Consider the following 20,929-nt stretch of genomic DNA (forward strand, 5'->3'; position numbering starts at 1 on the left):
CTATTGCACAAAAGGTGTAAAAAGGGTCAATATACTATCAAAATGTTTATCACACTAAGCAAAATTGTACTTTTAAGAACTGTTCACTCAAATGTTCCTTAGGAAACTCATATTGGTTCTGTCATCACAGTGAAAACCCCATTTTGGGAGCCTTATTTTTTAAGAGTGTTGACTAGGCTGTGAGACCAACTTAAACCAACTAAGACCATTTTTAAGATGTTCTCAACACTAGTGTAACAGACCTGCAAAGCCATCAGAACCATTCTCTTATTCTGATGATTTTAATTAAGTGACACCATTCAGAAACACTGAATTAAAGCTTTCCATGATGTTCTATGCAGTTATGTGATCCAAATGACTTTCTCCCTACAACATGCCTGACTGCTTACCAGCTCTAAATCTGACTTTGAGAGCCTTCTGCCCATGAACAGGGACCCCTATAGCCTCCCTACACGTCAAAAACCGGATCCTATTAATACATTCAGCATCTGCACACACCCTCCTGTTTCGACACACAAATAGATGAACATGCCTCCATTCTTTCACACACCCTTACAATTCCCTAAACTTAGCCGAAAGTCGCTGTCCTCCTACAGACACTTGTTATCTGGATCACCAGAACGTCTTTACAGCATTACTGAAAGGTGACTCAGAAACTTCCTTGGATCAAGACCATTTTGGGCCTAGACTACGCTCAGCCCACTTTAGGATATGCGTGGGTGAGACGGCCAGAGAGACAGATAGACAGACATGAAATACCATTCCTCATAAGCTTTGGAGTATTTGGAAGGAGATTTCAGGCTGATTTATTAAATGCATTAGATCATCCTTGAGGAGAACCGAATGTCTCAAAAGAAATTGTTCTGTTTCTATGCAACCGAACAGGTGTTTAACAGTCCATTCTTATAATGTACATGCACAAACACTCTCTTCTGTGAAGAATATTGCCAGATTAAAGTCATGTATTCATCGATTGATGATCTCTAATTGAATAAAAAGGCAGTTCGGGTTACATCTGCCAGATCTAATGGCTAGAGTTGAAAAGGGGATTCAGTTAAGGAACAGAGAGAGACAGTGCTGTCATAAATCTATTCTTGGGTCATAGCTATTTTTAGTTTAAAAATAATGACCATCATAACTAAAAGAGGAGAGCAGATGAGATAGAAAATGCAATATTAATGGCAAGACTTCTGCATACTGTAAAGTAGTTTACACCACACTATGAAATCTTAGTTTGGTCTTCCATATAAGTTGCATAAAAACGTGAATGGGATTCACAAAAAAAAATCTGTGCAATGGACCCAGACTCCTAAATGACTCCAATGATGACATCTCTCCTTAATCAGTCACATGATTTAAGGTATCATTCGTTTGTGTATTACAAACAGTCGCTTTCATTTTTAGGTGAACGACCCCTTTAGGGATCAAAATCCTTATTTTGTAAACTCACCTCTTGGGAATATTCAAATCGTTTGCCATTTGAACAGTATAGTCGCTGGAATTCAAAAGATCAGTTGTGTCAAACACAATCAAACTTTTACAGCTATATAAACTGTTAAAGAACATAACGCAGGGCCATCGGGTTCTCACGTTGTTCATTTGTGTGTGAGACAGCAGGGACGCAATTAAATGATACAACAGTCACATATGCGGCCCACAGAGGGAGGACAGGAACTTCACACTTTATCAGTGGTATCACCACAACCCTGCGGGAGGAAGGAGAGCTGTGCTGGGGAATTAACAGTTTATGTAGCTAAAAATGTGCTTTGCGATTGTTGTCACAGCCAGCGGGGCAGCCCCGCGGTGGGAGGGACGCAGATATCTTCTGTCAGCAAATCTCTACTGTAATACACGGTTTTCAAACACATTTTGGTTTTCGATGCTTTCTGAGCCCCAGCATTTGTCATTTAGACAAGCTTTAGGACAGCTGAGGAGAGCTTGATATTTATTTTAGGCACATCCTGACAGCTTCCAAAAGCAGTGCTGCAGACGTGATTCATTTTTATAGACCACACTCGGAAATGAGTTAGCATTTCCGGTCCTATCATCCCAAAGTCACTGAGGCTTTGGATAAATATCTGAAATAAAGTCTGTGATTAACACAAGATCAAGATATTTTCATATTTTATTCTACAACATAAAATATGTTAGTAACGCCTTGTACTTTGACTTCAAAATTCATTAAAAATTGTTAATTGGCCTGCAATAACACATTGATGCATCACTTCATTCAGAAGAACAGACCAGAACTTTTTGGATGATGTAATAAACATGTATGTGACATTGATATTAAATAGCTGTACTATAGTGTGTTGACATTGAGTAATCTCTGGAAGTTGTTCACTTGGTGGTTCCCACAATAGACACAGGATGTTTGCTTTGTGTCGGATTCATGTTTCTTAGCCCTCAGCTATCCTGTAGATTCTCTGGGGCAACTTACTAGGCAATGTTCTTGCATCATTTTTACATAAATAGCTGAATATGATGAATAACCGAACGCTGCCAATTTCCTAGTTTCTTGTAACGGTCAAGCAAACAAAGAAATGTTCTCACAATGAAAGTTAATTACTTACAGATATTCCGTAATGCTCAAATACCATGCTGAAAAATTACTGACATGATGTCATTTCTCTGAGGACGGACGCAGAGAGATGTGCAAGCAAGACGACGTCATGGCAGGAAGACAGTCCAGATTTGTGAGAAATCAGATGGGTAAATATAAATCTCTCTAAATTCAATAGACTCAGAAAGGCCCAACTCTGCAAACTCTCAATGACATAATGACCTTTTCCGATAAATATTTTACATGCTATTGTTTAAAAGTTTTTGCTCAGTAAGATTTTCGTTTTTTAAATAATACTTTTATTCAGCAAGGACACATTCATTGACCAAAAGTGAATAAAAACATTATCCCCAGTTTCACAGACAAGGTCAAGCCAAGTCCCAGACTAAAATGTACTGTACGATTGAGCAGTTTCAACTGAAAGAAAAGTGCACTGATTGATCTTAAAATACATCAACAACTTTGTTTTGTCTCCAGATGGACACTAGAACTGTTTTTTTAAAGCACGATTATAAAAATTACTTAAATGTCCTATAATTGAACTATGGCCTAATCCTGGTTTAGTCTAAGCCCTTTCTGTGAAACCAGGCCTATAATGTTAAAAACGATTTCTATTTCAAATGACTGTCTCCGTTTCCAACATATGTTTTGTTGAGCAACAAATCAACATTTGACATTGACATCACAGGAATAAACTAGCCTTGGTGAACATAAGGGACTTCTTTAAAAACATTTTATATAAATATATAAATAAATAAATAAATATATATATATATATATATATATATATATATATATATATATATATATATATATGTGTGTGTGTGTGTGTGTGTGTGTGTACCGTATATCTTACAGAACTAAAACATTTTAATGGTAATTTGTACCTAAAATATTCTTATTGAATAATTAAATATGGGCTTTTATAAGCAACATTTTAATTCAAAAGGCAAACAGCTGGTTAACCCCAGGTTAAAAGTTGCCCTAAATACATTAACCTTGGGCTAAGTTTAGTAAGTTTAAGTTTAGTGTGGATAAAAATATTGCTAAAGTAATTTATAGCAAACATAGTCAGTGTTTACATTTTGTGTAAACAATCTTTTAAATTAACTAAAACAACAGGCCCAACAGAGCCGCATATCCAGAGGTAAACAGCAAGGAATCCAGATATGAATCTCCCAGCACTCCCTTTGGCAGAGCACAAACTAGACAGTAGAGACAGGGTGAGGAGGGTCAATGAGGAGTTGTGCTTAATATGACAGCTGTACGAAAGTCTTCCAGTTAACAGGATAATACACATCAGTGAGTCTGTCCTGAGTCCAAGATTTTTCCTAATCTTGGTCTTGTCAGTCTCGGGAGCCTTAACACTCCATCTTGACTCAAACACGACCCTTTTGTTGTCTTAACTCAGACTCAACCTACTTAAGTCTAGGCCTAGATTCAAACTCTCATGAGCTCATCTCAACTACATAACTGACACAATGCATTTGATTTTGTGTGAACCTAACTATCAGCTGTATCACATTTTAATCTACTCTCTGTGAATCCTTTAATATTAACTAAATCATCATGCATACAAGTAAATAAAACAAGCATAAAGATTATGTATGTAAGAAAGAGGCTGTATTTTATTTATTGGAATGAGGCACTGTTGAACATAGCATTCTTAAGGAACCATAAAAATCAAATTGTGTGATCAAAGCAGCCCCGATTAGGGCAAAGACAGCTGACCCTGGATCAGGACATGATGACAGACATCTTTAACTCAGTCACTAAGTCTTTCTTTTAGAGGTTTTCCTGTTGATTGAACAAACAACAGAGGTTCTGAGGATTTCCTGATGGAAGTTTTGTTCATTTAAAACATGACTTTAAAGATGCACTGTTTAAACCAATCAAAGGGAGGAAGAAAACAGTGCTATGGCTTCTCATTGGCTGCGTAGCTGGGCACTCAGGTCCTGCAGCTCTGTGATGAGCTGCTCAAGCTCTGTGACATCACTTCTGAGCTCATCATGGAGTTCACCTGTGGCCACATCAGTGTACAGTTGCTGTGAAGAGACAACAAAACAAAAAAAGTGAGACCTATAAATGGCATCTGACAGATAATTTACCAAAAATAATAAAAATAATAAAAACTTAACATTACATATTTACAGATAACATGAAATCAAAATTGACACCATTTACTTAAAACATTAGAATGTTGGTCTTATTGTAAATACTGAAAAATTATTGATTAATTGCAGTTATTCAATATATAAACATTTTTTTTAGATCTGCATTTATTCGATCGAAAAAAAATAAAAATAGCAAAATTGTGAAACTATTATAAAATAATTGTTTTGTATTTTCAAATATTTAAAATGGTTATATATTTTGGCATTGGCAAAGCTGAATTTCCACCAGCCTTTACTGCTGATAACTCTTCTGTATCAAATGATCCTTCAGAAATGATTATATAATTATACAATATACTTATTTGTTTCTAATTTCTTATTGTTACTGTATATAGTGCTAAATGTTGAAAAGCATTGTGCTGCTAGATTTTTTTTTTTTTTTTTTTGTAAAAACCCACTTTTTTTCAGGACTCAAAAGAACAGTTTTTATTTTTCAACAAATCTTTTAAAATTGTAAATGTTTTTACTCTCACTTGATAAATTTAATGTGTCCTCTCTGAATACATATTAACTTCTTTCAAAAAAATGCCCCCAAACTTTTTAACAGTATTGCATTAAAAAAAAAATCCTCTGTTTTGTTGGATTTGTGAGTTTTGAAAACTATTTTATATCGACTTAAATATTTGGTCATACTTTATATTAAGGTTCAATTGTCACAATTAACAAACCACTGATTATGACTTTTGCCTCAAACTCCTAATTTGCATCTTATTAATAGTAAGGTAGTTGTTAAGTTTAGGTATTGGGTAAGATTAGGGATGTAGAATATGTGCTTTATAAGTACTAAAAAAAAGCCAATCTTTTTTTATTATGCTAAAAAGCAACTAGTTACTAGTGAGAATTGGTCCCTATATTAAAGTGTTACCATGTGTGTAATAGCATTAAATAGGCAGTAATTGCCAAAAAATGCTAACTTTTAGAAAACAAATAAAAAGGCCCATTTTTATTGGTAGCTTTAAAAGACTTAAGCAAAGCCTTAAATCTAAAGACTTTAAGAACCGAGTGTGTGTGAAACTCACTTTGGCTTTGGTGACCAGGCTCTTCAAACTGAGTCGAGCTGAAGACAGCAACTGTAGAGCCTCTTGAGGATTGCGCTTAGACCTGCTACAGCTGATAGAGACTGAGAGACAGAGAGACATAGACAGGAATTATTGAGGAGTTTCATCGCCAGTAGAGTCACGGCGGGTTACAGAGGGCAGCGCTGGAACATTAAGCATCTGTATGCTGCACCGCCAGTAAGAGGAGACAGTGAGTGTCAGCCTGTCAAAGGTCACTAGAGGTCAGGTGATGCAATACCAAGGTCTGTGGCCTAATACATAGAGATGGTCATTAATTAATTTGTGTGTGTAGTACTGTTAACATTAAGTGATGGATCACGACCTCTGAGCGACTCACGTTTAATCACTACGGCTATTAGTGCAACATCAAACACCATTAAAACTGTCATTCAACACACACACACACACCTAATCCCAATGAAAATTTCTCCTATTCTTAGTTTTCCCTCACTTTCACATCTCCGCGCAACTGTTTTTTCTGCCTTTCATTCCATCACTTTCACTTCTTCCTATTTATTTCATCCCTTCCTGGATTCTCTCCTTCTCCTCTAGTTTTCTTTTATTCTTCCTAAAATCCCTTATTTCATAAATTCCAAAATTCATTCTAAATACTAACAGGATGCTATTTTCAGGAATGGCCATTCTGTCAGACTGTCAGTCACGGAAGCCTTGCGGAATGAAAAAGCTGATTCCAAATCATCAGTTCTTATTCTGCTGGATCTATCTGCCGCTTTTGACACGGTCAATGATCGGATCCACCAGTCCTCCTGTCTGCCATCACTGGGCATCACAGGGATTCCACTTCACTGGTCTGAATTTTATCTCACTCATAGGTCTTTCAGGATGGCCTGGGATGGGGAGGCATCCAAAGCACATCAACTGGTCACTGGGGTTCCTCAGGGATCAGTTCTTGGACTCCTCCTCTTCTCCAAATACACCACATCACTGGGTCCCATCATACAGGCACATGGCTTCTCCTACCATTGCTCTACTGATGACACACAGCTCTATCTCATCTCATTTCAACCAGATGATCCAACGGTAACTGCACGGATCTCAGGATCTACAAATGTAAATGTAAAGCTTCTTAAATAAATTTTAATCAATTCTTAGATTTTTTTTATTTACTTTATCCTGAATTATTTTTCTTTGTAAATTCTTGCTGCAATTCTTTCAAAATTATTTATAAATCCTCAATTCTTGCTTTCTTCTGCCTTTTTCCTTTATAAATACTCATTCTTTTTAAAATCTTTTTCAAAATATCTGCTTTCCTTTTTAAATGCTTTTTAAATTTCTTTTTTTTTTCTCTCTAAATTCTTGCTCTCTTTGTAAATTCTCTCTCAATTTGTTTTTTGCTTTCCCTCAATATATTTCCTACTAAATTCTTGCATTTCCTTTCTAAATTATTTCTTGCTAAATTCCAGTCAGTCCATCTATCCATCAGATTTTCATTCTTGCCATCTCCATCTCTCTCTTTACACATCTCATCCTCATGTTTCTGCCTGAAGAGCCAGAAAAGTGGTGTGATTAATAAGTGCTGAGCTCATTCACAACACACAGACACACACACACACCCAGTATTAATGCATAGCAACACATACATGAATACAAGATCTCCACAAATACACAATGTACCATACAACCCAGTGAAGAATGATCTTACGTATGCTAACACACTTACCTCGCCCTTATATCGATCGATCAATCCTCCCCAAACACACACGCGTACACACACACACACACACACACACACACACACAGAAAGCAGGCCAGAGAAAGTGGGAAGGGATGGAGGCGTGTGAAGGATTCTGCTACATTTGCCGAGCCGCCCCCTTTATAAATCATTAGGATCAACAACAAACAGCCTGCATACTCAAGGACAAGCCGATGGAGAGAGAGAGAGAGAGAGAGAGAGAGAGAGAGAGAGAGAGAAATGAAATAAGAGGAGAGATGCTAAAAAGAAGGAAAATGAACATTCGAGCCGGATCATGATTCGGTTAGACAAGTTTTTCCATGTTCAATGCCAGCCGAGAATAAAATGATGTGACAGTTTGATTTTTTAGACAGAAATTCAGATTGCTAGAAACGGAGAAAGAATTGCTATTCATCCCAAAAACCTGTGTTCTGTCCCAACTGATGTTTAATTCAACACACACTTACTGACCAAACCCTCAACATCTTTCTTAATGAGACACAGACACAGACACACACACACACAAAAGCAAACCCATCTGGTAAACACACACAGGTGCACGTGCCCACACACACAAACAGAAGTCTGTCTCTGGTGGAGGTCAGAGGGGTAAAAGGCTTGTTTGTCGTTCTTGCTCCTGCTCCTTGTTCTCAATCCATCAGCCCTTTCAGACTCTCTCTACGTTTACGGGCTGCCACATTAGCCATGATAGAGTGACTCTCTGAATGAGTGCAGGACCACGATTCTGTATGTTCCTCGCAAATGGCCTTGTGAAAGAGAAAAGGGAAGCATGGCTGTGTGTGTGTGTTTGTGAAGTCTCACCATTGGCCATATCTCTGGCACCTTTCACCACAGATCTGAAGCTGCCAATGTCTTTCTCCCAGCCAGCTGCCTGTGTCTCACACCGATGCGCTTTACTCAGAAACTGCAATGCCTACAAACACACACATCAAAATGCAGAGACTACAAGACCAAACCAGATGTAAGGTAATAAAATGACAACCAATAAAAGCGATTGTATGTCTTCAATGTAAAATTGAGTCAAGATTATTTTGAGTATGTAAATCAATATATTTTCTATAGGTGCAGCACAATGCTAGGAAGCCCACTGCTTTTATTTCTACACTATCTTATACTAATAAAGTAAAAATAAATAAATCTTAATATTTTTTTTTTTTTTTTTTTATAAAATTCACCTTTTCGTTGTCTTCTACATTGCTGCTATTGCCATCGCCATAGAGATGAGCGTACTGCTTCCATATTTGGGCGTCTGTGCTGCAGCGGGCAGAGACTCGCCCAAAGAGTTCCTGCAGTTTGGCTTTAAGATTGGAGGCCTGTTCGCCACGGTGATCCGTCAGATTATCCACTACAGAACGCACCAGGATTTCCAGTACCTTAAGGGAAAAAAAAAAAAAGAGAAGGTAACATTTCATTTTAAGGTGTCCTTGTTACACGTTACATGTACTTACTTTTAGAATAACAATAAATTATGCATAATTACATGCAACTAACCCTAAACCAATCCCTAATCCTAACCTTAACCATAAAGTAAGCACATGTAGCTAATTAATATTACTCAGTATGTAAATGTATAATTACTCTGTAACAGGGGCCCCTTAAAATAAAGTGCAACCAAAGAGAAATGTACTAAATGCCAAAGAACTTACTTTTCAGTAGTGTAAAACTGACTGCAGTTTAAACTCAACAACCAAACATGAATATCTAATCTGAAAACTAATCTAGGGTTGACCTTTACCCTCTATTTTGAGCTATGAGGTCAAAACCCAAATCCCTAAACTTGACCTCTGCATTCTTTGATGTCCCTGGCTTGTGCATCACTTTATATTTAACGTTCTTACATTAACAGTCTAACAACCGTGTGTTGATGTTGCTTTTCTCTCATTCCACATTCTTTTCCCAAACATTTATTCGGTCCTGACCATGTGACAGCCCAACACTTCTAAGATGTCGGCTCACACAGTTTCTGAAGCACGTCTTTCTGTTTGCCTGCCTCTTCTCTGACTGACACTTTTAATAAAATATAAGGCACACACAATTACCTGTGAGTGTGTTAAAGTTTAGTTTGAACAGGCAAACTGCAATTATATGAATATTAAACAATGGACCCAAGCCAAATAATACCCTTATAGTAATAAAAATAAATACATTATTATAAAGAAAGAAAGAAAGAAAGCAAGCAACAATTTAGTATGTTGTTACAGCCTTTTGAATTATGGGGACACCGAAAGTGCCTTCATACAGTGTTCCACATATGTTTGTGTGTCTGTATGCTCTGGAACTAACAAGCTCCAAACTGCACTGTAATTACTAAAGCAGAACCAGAATTGGTGGTCATTAACTTGTGTGTGTGTGAAAAGGAGAGGGGTGTTTTTGCTAATGCACAAGTTTGCCTGGTTTTACTTAGAGGTAACATGATCAAAAATAATAATAAAGAGTGTCCAATGATTTATATGTATACTGTTTGAAATTTGGGGTCAATACGATTATTATTTTTTAGTAAAAGTAAAGTATGTTTTACTTTACTTTTAATTTTAAAAAAAATAATACTCAAAATTATTATTACAATTTAAAAACAATTTCCTATTTGAAAACATTTTAATATGCAATTTATTCTTTTTAATGGCAAAATTATTGTATGTATTTTATCAGTAGGTTTAGAACGAGTAATTCTGGGTAATTACAGCAGCATTCAGCAGCTGCTTTGCTGCTCAAGAAAAAAAAAACAGCGTTATCAGAGTTGAAAACAGATGTGATAGTTGTGCTTAATATTTTTGTGATGACTATGATACGTTTTTAGGATTCTTTCAACAGAGTTCAAAAGACAACATTTTATTTGAAATACAAATATTTTGTAACAAATGTTTACTGTCACTTTTGATCAATTCAATACATACTTGCTAAACAAAAGTATGATTTTTTTTGTTGTATGATAAATCTCATTATCAGGAAAAATGAGGTGGGAAAAGTTATTGATGTCATTATTTACAAAACTGGTTACTTCTGTTAATATGATTTACTAAGACCATAAAAGTAATAAAAATATTATTGTGTGTTATGACTGACAGCTTCACCCAAGATGACGAATGATGTCACATTCTAAGCATTCTAGAACACTTCAGGTTTTCACGAGATGAAAGACGGAAAACTGACCCCAATTTACTTTACATGCTCCAAATTTCCTCACGTGTGTGTGTGCTTGCGTGAAGCAGTGACAATGATAGGACTTGAACAGACAGAGAGAGAAAACGAGAGACATGCAGCAATGTGTGTGTGTGTAAGACACTCAGCCAAGACTAATGTTCCCACTTTAACTGCAAAGACTGATAGAAAGCAACTTCATCCGAGCAAACAGCCTACACACAGACCAGTGTGTTTTATGTGAACCACATGTTCTCATGACAGTGTGTCTGTGTGGTCAAATCGTTCTTGAAAGCCTGAAAATATACAGCACAAAATCCTGAAGTAAAAGTTCATCCGTCATCGCCTTTCTCTTTCCTTATAGCTATCACTTTTTCATCTTCACAACACTATCTCTCCTAATTCTTTCATTCACCTCTGGACCGCTTCAGGCTGTTCAGCAGATGTGCTGAGATCTTTGTCACCCAAGTCAGTGGTGTAATATCTGTAAACTCTCCTCAGACTTCTCCTCCAGAGGCTTAGCCTCTGAAAACTCATTTTTCACCCTAGAGATCCTGATAACCACATTTCTCATCTCATGCAATCATCTCAACACCACATGATAAGAGCTCTTTTATACTGATCAATTCACTTCTGTTTACAATGTAAAAAAAAAAATCATTTGGATGAAAAATTTAAGTAAAATATAAAAAAAAATTTCTAAACAGAGGTATATGACTATACTATCTACTGTATATATACACACTTTTTTTAGAAATTAATATATTACATGAATACATATAAAATATATAAAAACAGAAAACTGTACTTTTTAAACTGTAATAATATTTCACAATATTTACGTTTCAACTATTTTTCATCAAATAAATTTAGCCTTACAGTAGTAAGCATGAGAAGCATAGGTAGCATTTTATTTATTAATTTTTGCATTTCAGGACAGGCAAAGTTTTAGACAAGCTTGTTTTTATTGCTTATATTTAGATAACATCAACATCGAAATAAATTAAATAAATTAAATAAATTAAACCAACCCCCATTTTACCATTTTAGAACCCATTAATCTATCCATTTCAAAATTCATCTATTCACAAACACACACCAAAAAAAGTCAGTCTGGTATCTGTGACTGTCTGCTGCTGGTGTGAAATGACTAAATAGGATAACTGGATAAGACTGCCCCCTCATGATGGGGGAAGTGATACGTTACTGGGGAAATTGAATGGGTGTCTGGGTGTAAGTCCTGCACAATCCCCTTACAGCGTGAAATTAAGGAGAGAGGTACAACTCTCCTGGGAGAAATGAGGGAATGAAGAATGGTACTAAGAGAGAGAGAGAGAGAGAGAGAGAGAGAGAGAGAGAGAGATAGGAGGATACTTGATCCATCTTTTTTTAGCTTGGGAAGAGGGAGGATGGTCTTTCTTTTCTCTGTGGAATGTGAATTAATGGGTGGGATCAATGACAGAGACTGGTCTTATGACTGTATACCAAGATGTTCGCACACATGCACAGCATTTTCTCTTATTAACCACTGCTCTCATCTAATTTCCCACTCTGAAGGGTTTCTGTATGAAGAGAGAGATGATGAAGGGAGTAAAATTAACTGTAGAGAGTGAGTGATGATTTTGAGTCCAGCCAAGCGCCCAGATCCCAATTACCGTCTGAAACTCTCGCAGGGGCTGGAGGCGAACGCTAGCGATGACCTTATCAACTTTTGTGCTTTCACATCACAACTTTTAATTGATGAGCTACTAGCTGCTCACTAGACGTAAACGAATAAAAAAAAAAATTTAAACTGAGGGGGAAAATGGGAAATGAAGTTGGAAGTGAATGTAAGTAGGAATAATGTTTACGTGTACAGCCTTCTAATTTAAAACATATTAAGAGGCAATCAAATCATTTCAAAACATGGTTGTGTTTGTGAAAACAGCTGTGGGACGCCTTCCTAGAATATGGGATTATATGTTATCCCCTGTGACTGTAAATCTAAACTCTACAAACATACTGTATGAACACTTCTTTGCCATTTAAAGCATCAGATTTTTATGGATGTCTGTTTCCGCATCAAAGTAGAAAAAAAAAATAGTAATTGTGAAATGAAGTTTAAAATTAGAATGAAATTGAAGAATGTGTTTCAATGATGCAAAATCAAGTCAAACTGCAAAAAATAAAGACAAGATGGAATAAAAAGTAAAACGAAAAAAATGTAAATTTTGCAACAAATAATCATAATTTATGTTCTTTTGAAATCTCGATTTATTAAAGATGAAAAAAATTATCACTATTTCCATAAAAACAAATGCTTTTAACACTGATGAGAAATTTTCTTGAGCACCAAATCAGCATATTAGGATGATTTCTAAAAGATCTGAATGTAATTCTTGCAAAAATGCATAATGCATAAAATAGATCGTTTGTAATTTTGCAAGAAATAATCTGAGAAATTGTTTAAACGACACTAAAAACCTATCGTTTCAACAGAATTAGAGACTTCTTTGAAAAAGATTAATATTCAGTTTCCTTGCGCATGCTTACACTAATTTTTCATTTTTTGCTAAGAAAAATAAATTAGAGCTCAAAACTAATTTGCCACTGGCTCATACACAGCTAGAGCTTTCAGAGATTTTGCACTGTTCCCAAAGTAGGAGGTGGGTGTTTAAAAATTAGAGATGCACTAAACAGCTTCTTTTTTTTGAGGTGTAGCCATAATTTCTGTGAAAATAAAATGAAAAAATATAATTTACTGCCAGTATGATGACCCCGGAGCCGCTGTAAAGTGAAGGAGGTAAACAACTACCAGGCGATTTGACTACCAAATGATAAAACAAATGACGCATTTAATAGGATGTAGCAGCTGGTGCATCAACCAGCCACAGCACAAACGTGTCTAATGGCGTATAGCTTTAAGACGCGTGTTATGACAGCATCGCTATTAGATTCACAGCTGATGGAGGAGAGGTGTGATGGGGCCATGGATGCAGAGAGACAAATACAGAGCTGTTTGGATGAAAGTGAGCAGACAGAAGCCCATCTAGGGTAAGAATACCTTTGTGCATATGTATATATATTCATGCATATTTGGGCAGATCAGGGTGAAATCATCGCTTCTCTCACACAAACATTCAGTCATCAGATCTCACTCAGACACAGCCTCTCACTTGACGGTTTCATCTGTACATGCAGTCGGGCAGCTGTTAGTGTGGTCAGAGCAGTGATGACAGCAGCACATGAGACACAAGAGACTCCAGCTGCTTTACACTGCTTACACAAGCCAGAAAAAACTTCCAGCTTATGTTGTTAGATACTTTATCTGATGAAAACTTTTTGGAAACGTACAGTATGCAAAAAGAACGATTTTGGCGTTAACCTGAGAAAAACTGTGATGCTGACTCACCTCCACGTCCTTGAATTTGTCCTTGAGGTCCATGAGGCGATGGTAGGCTCTGATAGCCTCACTGAACTCGCCCAGGTCTATACACACAGCGATGAAATTCTCCCAGATCTGCCAGCGCTCATAATTACACTTGAGCGCTTCCTGAAGGGTGCGGAATGCCTTCTCCCTACCACACACACACACACACACACACACCAAACAGGAAGATCAGTGTGTTTAGCAGAACTACGGTTCATAGAATTTGCTTGTGGATTTACTGTAGTTTAAAACGGTGTACGGCTAAACAAAAAGTAGTTTTATGTTCTCCCTTCCAAAAACTGGTTAGGCACACTTGCAGTTAGAAATAGCAAAGGAAAGAAAGTGAAAGAATGAGACAGAAGAGGATAGAAAAAAAAGGGTGAAAGAAAAGGAAAAATGTGTTTAGCAAAATGGCAAAAGAATGTAATCGCAAAAAGCACAAGAAAGAGGGGAAAAGGTGAAAAAGAGCAAAATAGCTGAAGAGTGCAAAAGAAATGAGAAAAACCAATGAGCAAAATGAATCAAAGAACCAAAAAGAATGAGAGAAAGACTGAAAAAAGGGCCAAAGAGAACAAAAAAACTTAAAGAGTGAAAGAACAAGAAAAACATCGAAAGAGTGCAGGAAAAAAATAAAGCAAAAGTGGCAAATAAATAAGTGAAAAAAAAAAAAACAGGTGAAAGAGCAAAAATAAAGTAAAAGAAATAGTTAAATAATAAAATACAATTTTAGTCCTTCTACTTCAAAAAAATCCATGTTAATTGTACAATTTTCTTGCAACTTCTAAGTTAACATTGTTTTTTTTCAACAAATTGTTTACGGAGTTCTGGACCATTAGCTTAGCAAGATGCTAAAATCCAACTACATGGAATCCACGGTGACTTAAGTCTTGTGAGAAACACTGTGTGTGGCACACAGACTGCTATCAGAGCGCTCAAATCCTGCACTTACAGTATGAGGTTAGCACGCTGCTGGAAGGACTGCAGACAGCAACACAGATCACTGTGTGGAACAGAGCTGGTATTTTTTCAAGCGCTGGGTTTCATTGTAACATCTAAAGCCTAGTTTCCTTTGAACACTTGCAGGTGTGTCCACAATCTCTCTCCCACACACACACACACACTTCCTCTGTTCTGGATGGACCCTGGGAGTGTTAATCAGATTTTAATAGAAGATTCCAAGACTCATCTCAGGGATGAGTGCACCGGACTAATTGGACGAGGGGCAGAAGAGAAATCATTCCCAGAATCCCTCAGGTACATTCCGTTACAGTGGTGTTCCAGGAAACATCTCCGGTACTCGCAGGAAATCATCAAAAACCTCCAATCATGTCAAGCAACAAATGTCCTAACTGGCATTTAGCTTCCAAATCTGGTTAATATTGGCCGGTTGGTAGTGGTGCCGAAGTGCTGGCTCCTGGGGTAGACACAGCAAGAGCCCAGAGGAGATTTATCTTTGCAATTACAGCTGCCAAAGTCATTCCTGCAGTAATTGAAAAGCAAGGAGGCCTCTGAGGGTCCCCAGCGGATGCAGAATGAAGGAAACGCAGAAAAGCAGCATAAATCAGGTCAACTGGAACCTGAATAGGGGCTTATCTACAGTTTGTACATGGTGGCGATTTCAGAGAAAGATAAGTGTGTGTGAGCAATGCTAGCGATTATTCAGAAATTCACACATGCGTCTAGCAGTCCATCACACTTTGTCATGGGATGGGGAAAAAGATCAATAGCTGCAGTACTAATCTATCTATATACATTGCCGTTAAAAAGTTTGGGGATATTTTAAAATGTTTTAAATATTTTCTTAAGCTCACCTAGGCTGCATTTACTGTATATGGTCAACATGATCAATTTATATGATCATGAATAAATGTGAAATATTAGAATTGTAATATTGTAATTTTTTCCTGTAATGTCACAATTTTTTAAAAATCTTTTATAACAAAAGTTCTTTTTTTAAACAGCACTGTATAAAAAAAAAAAAAAAAAGCTACAAGGCCAGCAATAGATTATTCAAAATTAGCCATGTTTTCTGACAAAATACTGACATGCTATTTGTTTCATCAGTGCCTGGCTTTTTGCAGGTAATCCAAAATATTGAAGGAAAGCTTAACTTGCTGCTTTACTAGTGTCTTTACTGCAAATACCACTGCTGAACAAAAAAGTAAATGCTCTTATTGGATTAAAAGACCAGCAAAACAAAGCTTCTTTGATGCAGCCTTTATTCTTAGCGCCTACACTCATACTCACTTCATTCTCAGTCTGATGTAGGCTGTGGAGAGGTTGCTCCATGCTTCTGAATTCTGTAAGGTGGAGAGAAACGATCAGAGTCAGGTCCACGGGTGACATTTATTTATAATGGTTTATTTTGACAAATGGCTAAGAAACCAGACATGTACAGAATATTTCCTAACAGCTTGTTTACTCGTTTCCTGGATGGAGTAACTAAGCCTGCCGCTTGACTACATTTGAATTTTAAGTACACCATTAGGAGAATAAGAGGCCCCTGTACTACATCTAAAGAAATACTTGGTCTATGCTGTTTTATAGATGTATAAAAGCAAGCAGAAGTCTAAAAGAACAAAAACAAGGAGGCATTCATAATCAGGCTGACACAATCAATTGATTACAATAGACATAAACCAGATACGACCGCACAAGTATGGAATAACTAAGCACAAGCCCTTTCTTTATGGTCATATGACACTGATCTCCTTACAAGGACCGTGTGACTTACATCTGGTTCCAGTCCGACGCATCTCTGAAAAGCTTTGGCGGCCCCTTCGTAGCCTTCCAGGGCAAAATACGCACAGCCCAGGGAGAACCATACACCCAACTGAGGAGATAAAAGATGGAGAAGAGAGCGCGAGAACAATGGAGAATTACTGAAGAGGGCAAAAAGAAAATTAATGAGAGACTTCAAGAGCTTCAGTCTTCTTTTAAACGTGTTATTCTGCCCCTAAAAATGTATGCAGTCTTTTGAACCCATGAACCTCAAAGAGTCGGTCTCTTTTTTTATGTTTTAAATCATCGGTTTCTTCTCCTGAGTGCTCATCTTTGCATCTCTCAGGCCCTCGTTCCGTCCTTACTTTTAGTTCTAGGCCTGAAGGCAGAATTAGCTCCGTCAGGCCCTGCGGCAGTACTGCGAGGCGGTGGTAAAGATCACGCTAGGGTCATCAATGAGTCCCTCAGGAAAATTACTCTGTCTTATTGCTGCCTGTGCTTCTGCATTATGGATGAAGAGCGGAATGAAGAATGAGTAAGGGAAGGAAAAAAAGAGAGAGCTGTGCACTTTTTTTTGGTTCTTTGGTGGATGAACCTGATGCCACTCATCCACACACTGCTGTCTTGCGATCTTTTTTTCTTATGTCAGTGTTTCTCATGTTCTCTGTCAGCGTTCGGTACATTCATCTTTTTGATCTTCTAGAGCTTGTGTATGTGTGGTCAACATTCATATAAAATAAAAATGTATTTACAGATATCATGTGAATTTCATGGCTATTTACTGCATTAAATGAGTTTACCATTATTGTAGAAGCACCATAAAAAAATACAAAAAACAAAAAAACTAATTACTATGAATGTTAAAATAGGTTTTCATAATTCGTTGATACTCAAACTACAGCCATTTTATTACCCTTGTCCATCTAAAATAAAAAGCTAGGCTATCATTTACAAATATCATACGTGAAATGATTGAAGAATTTGATCATTTTTGGCATCAAAAGCAGGACTGTAATTAGACAGTCCCAAATCACACTGGATGTAATATGTTTTTAAAACTTGAACCATTCGTAAAAGCTATTTTTTAACAGTTATGCCATCATTTGGCTCTCAAGTCAAAGGAAACACTGGCCGGTACTAACAAAACGTTTGTACCCAGCATACACCCGAGTCATTTCAGTAAAAAAAGGGGTATGGGCGGTCTACCAGCATTTACAGGACACTTATGTAAGGACTATAAAGCTATGCACAAGTGCACGTCATACCTGCATGGTATTGATTTGCAGTGAGCGTTCGAAACATTCCACGCACTGCTGGAACTCTTTGTGGCGCAGGTGATGCAGAGCTTTGGACCTTTGGGCGCGTGCACTGCGGTGTTTGGAAAGCTCCCATGCTCGGTCATAATACTGTGGATCTTTTAGCACATCGCCTAACAGACAGTAAAGTGATGGTGTCTCCTTTTTCTCCAGCTCACGTCTCAAAATCTCCTCCGCCTGAGAGAGAGAGAAAAAGAAAAGTACCGCCAGATTAAAACAACCTTTGACAGATTTAATCCTCATATTGGAAAAATAAGCACATGGTCTGAAGTATGTGGAGACCTCTTTCTAATTATTGGGTTTGTCTAGGCCCCTTAATTCCAGTTAATATGCCACTTCATATAAAATCATTCTAGGGAATTATGTGCTGAAACTTGGTTTCTTTTTTTAATCCAGAATGACATGCAAAGTTGTTTTACTCAATATTTGCTTGAAAGAACTGGACTGTCCTGCACAAAGCTAGACCTGAACACCTCTGAACACCCTTGGGATTAATTGAAACTTTCAGTTCATTCTGTGTTTGAATAGGAGAATGAAAAGAAAGAATGAAAGCTGTTCCAGAGGACCAACTCTTGATTAATGCCAATGGTTTTGAAATTGGGTGTGGTGTTTGGATGTCCACGTATTTTTGGCCATACATTGCATAGTAGAGATTAAACTAATGATATACATGTTTTTGTTTTCTTTTTATATTATTAAAATCCACATTACTAAAACAATTCCTAAAGAAATTGATAAATGATAAAATAATTATGAAAACAAATAAATAAATAAGATTAGTAGATTATATATATATATATATATATATGCTTTTTTTGTGCCAAATCTGCAATATTTACGTTACATCTAAATATAGATTTGATAAGTGAGTAGTGTTTTCTAGCAACCTTTAATAGACATAAAATAAAATTATAAAAATAAAAATAATATAACACAAAAATTAAAATAAAATAAAAATTTCGAACAAGAAACATCAGTTTTTGGTAAAGACCAGAGAATACAGAAAACTATTTTGGGAGAGGTGTTGAAAACAGACTTAAACTTCAATCTCCAAAATATGAAACAAGAATCAACATATCTTCAGTATGTATGGCCACAAACCATTATAAACATGGTCCTCAGCAGTACTATTGCTACAGACATCAACAGCTTCTCCAAATGTAAAAGCCATGAACTCTTTTTCTAAATCTAGCTGGGGAAAATTCAGCTACCATTAACACATACCCTTACAGTCTCAGTCACTGGACGCTGTGCTATATTACAGTGCATCTCTCATGGCCTCCTGCCCTTCCACCCCTGCTGGTACTCATGGGGATGGATAGATAAAGGGCTTTTTGCAAACGCTCAGAACTGAAGCTGTAGTGGGAGAGAGGGGGTGGGAGGCAATAAAATTCACAGTGCTTGGCCAGCACTTCTATTTGGGTGCTTATTTATTTATTTTTGTGAGTACACATAATTTGAGAAGTGGGAACAATAGCTCTTCATGCCCAACACAATAGTTAGATAAAAAAAGAAAGCTCAAAAGGCCCAGACAGATGATGAATAAGCTATTTACTTGTGTATTATATATTACTGTTCAATAAGAACAACACCGATAAGACGAAGTAACACTGGAGAGAAAGAGAACCCCATGGTCTGACAGCACCTCAATGCTCTTTTGTTCCACGCTGCCATTAAAACTAAACATTTCATATTGCCCATAAACAACAAGGTGCCACTGAAGCCAGCAAAGGTTTGTGAAGCCCAGTCAGGCACAGTGAGGCTGCGGTTTCCTCTGATGGATCTCATGACTGACAGATGCTAATCAGGGACAAGGTCATCAGTTTCAATGCTAATAACAGGTTGGAAATATCGGAAAGGAAACTGAAAAATCTGGTGCCAGAAAGTGTTAACCATGATAAAGTCTCTGGGTTTCACAGCAAGAAACCTCTAATTCCTTTAGTTTAAGTAGAAAACCATTAGTTCTAATATAAAGTGTTTTGTCACCAACTGTTTTCTTAACTTAGAATGACCAATGTTTTTTTTGCCACTTTCTATGATTAAAAAACAAACAAAACAAAAAAGAACAGTTGGTGGTTGTGGTAGGGGTTCAAAAAAAGTCATGTAACCAAAATATTAATATTAGACCTCAGGAGATCAAGCTAAATATTACATATGCTGCTTAATCTTTAATTAATTTCATATGAGATTTTTTCATGAGAGGAATTTTTGCATCCTATTATAAAAATATGGGATGTATCCAAAAACAGTTCTTACTCGGATTTGAGTGACTGTTGTTTCCTCGTATCAAAATTGAACAGAGAACTTAATTTAAAATAAGATTAAAATAATTCAAATCTACAAACTTGTCAGCACCAATAGCCTAATGGGCAGTGTGACCTATTGCATGTATAACCCTATTGCATTGTGGGCATCCCAAGTTTGAAAACCCCCGACTCCAGGATCTTTCCCTCTTTTCTCTCTCCCACTTTGCTTCCATTTCACTCTACACTTTCCTATCTTAATAAAGCCCCATCCTAAAAAAATATTACAATTTCACATTTGATAAGAGAGTCAACTAACAATGGTCAATGCCAAAAAATTAGATTTATTGTAGATACATTAATGGTATTGCAAAATAATAAACAGTGTAAAGCAATAATATCATAAAGTAAAAATAGTGTAATAGTATTCATGGATAGAGCCTCCAAACAGTAAATTCCAACAGCAATCTACAAGTACTCATGCAAGCTCTTGCGGGACAATAAACTGAACTCAAATCAAATAAACATCAGGACACCGTGCTCTGAAGATGTTCCCTCATTAGACGAACACAGAATCTCACGAATTAAACCAG

At 36.8% G+C, this 20,929-nt stretch overlaps 1 protein-coding gene across 1 annotated transcript in view; it reads right to left on the bottom strand.

Moving 5' to 3' along the window:
- Positions 1–4,164: 4,164 nt before the first annotated feature.
- Positions 4,165–20,929, bottom strand: part of ttc27 (tetratricopeptide repeat domain 27) — a 90,253-nt gene continuing 73,488 nt past the window's right edge. Inside the window, exons 13-20 of the mRNA XM_052580578.1 lie at positions 18,043–18,270; positions 16,791–16,889; positions 16,304–16,356; positions 14,039–14,204; positions 8,685–8,882; positions 8,311–8,422; positions 5,757–5,857; positions 4,165–4,608 (exon numbers count right to left, since the gene is read on the bottom strand). Coding sequence (XP_052436538.1) covers positions 4,489–4,608; positions 5,757–5,857; positions 8,311–8,422; positions 8,685–8,882; positions 14,039–14,204; positions 16,304–16,356; positions 16,791–16,889; positions 18,043–18,270 — 1,077 coding nt within the window. The 3' untranslated portion in view covers positions 4,165–4,488. The remainder of the gene's footprint in view (positions 4,609–5,756; positions 5,858–8,310; positions 8,423–8,684; positions 8,883–14,038; positions 14,205–16,303; positions 16,357–16,790; positions 16,890–18,042; positions 18,271–20,929) is intronic.

This window comes from Carassius gibelio, chromosome B17, assembly GCF_023724105.1.
Source record: "Carassius gibelio isolate Cgi1373 ecotype wild population from Czech Republic chromosome B17, carGib1.2-hapl.c, whole genome shotgun sequence".
Taxonomy (NCBI): Eukaryota; Metazoa; Chordata; class Actinopteri; order Cypriniformes; family Cyprinidae; genus Carassius; species Carassius gibelio.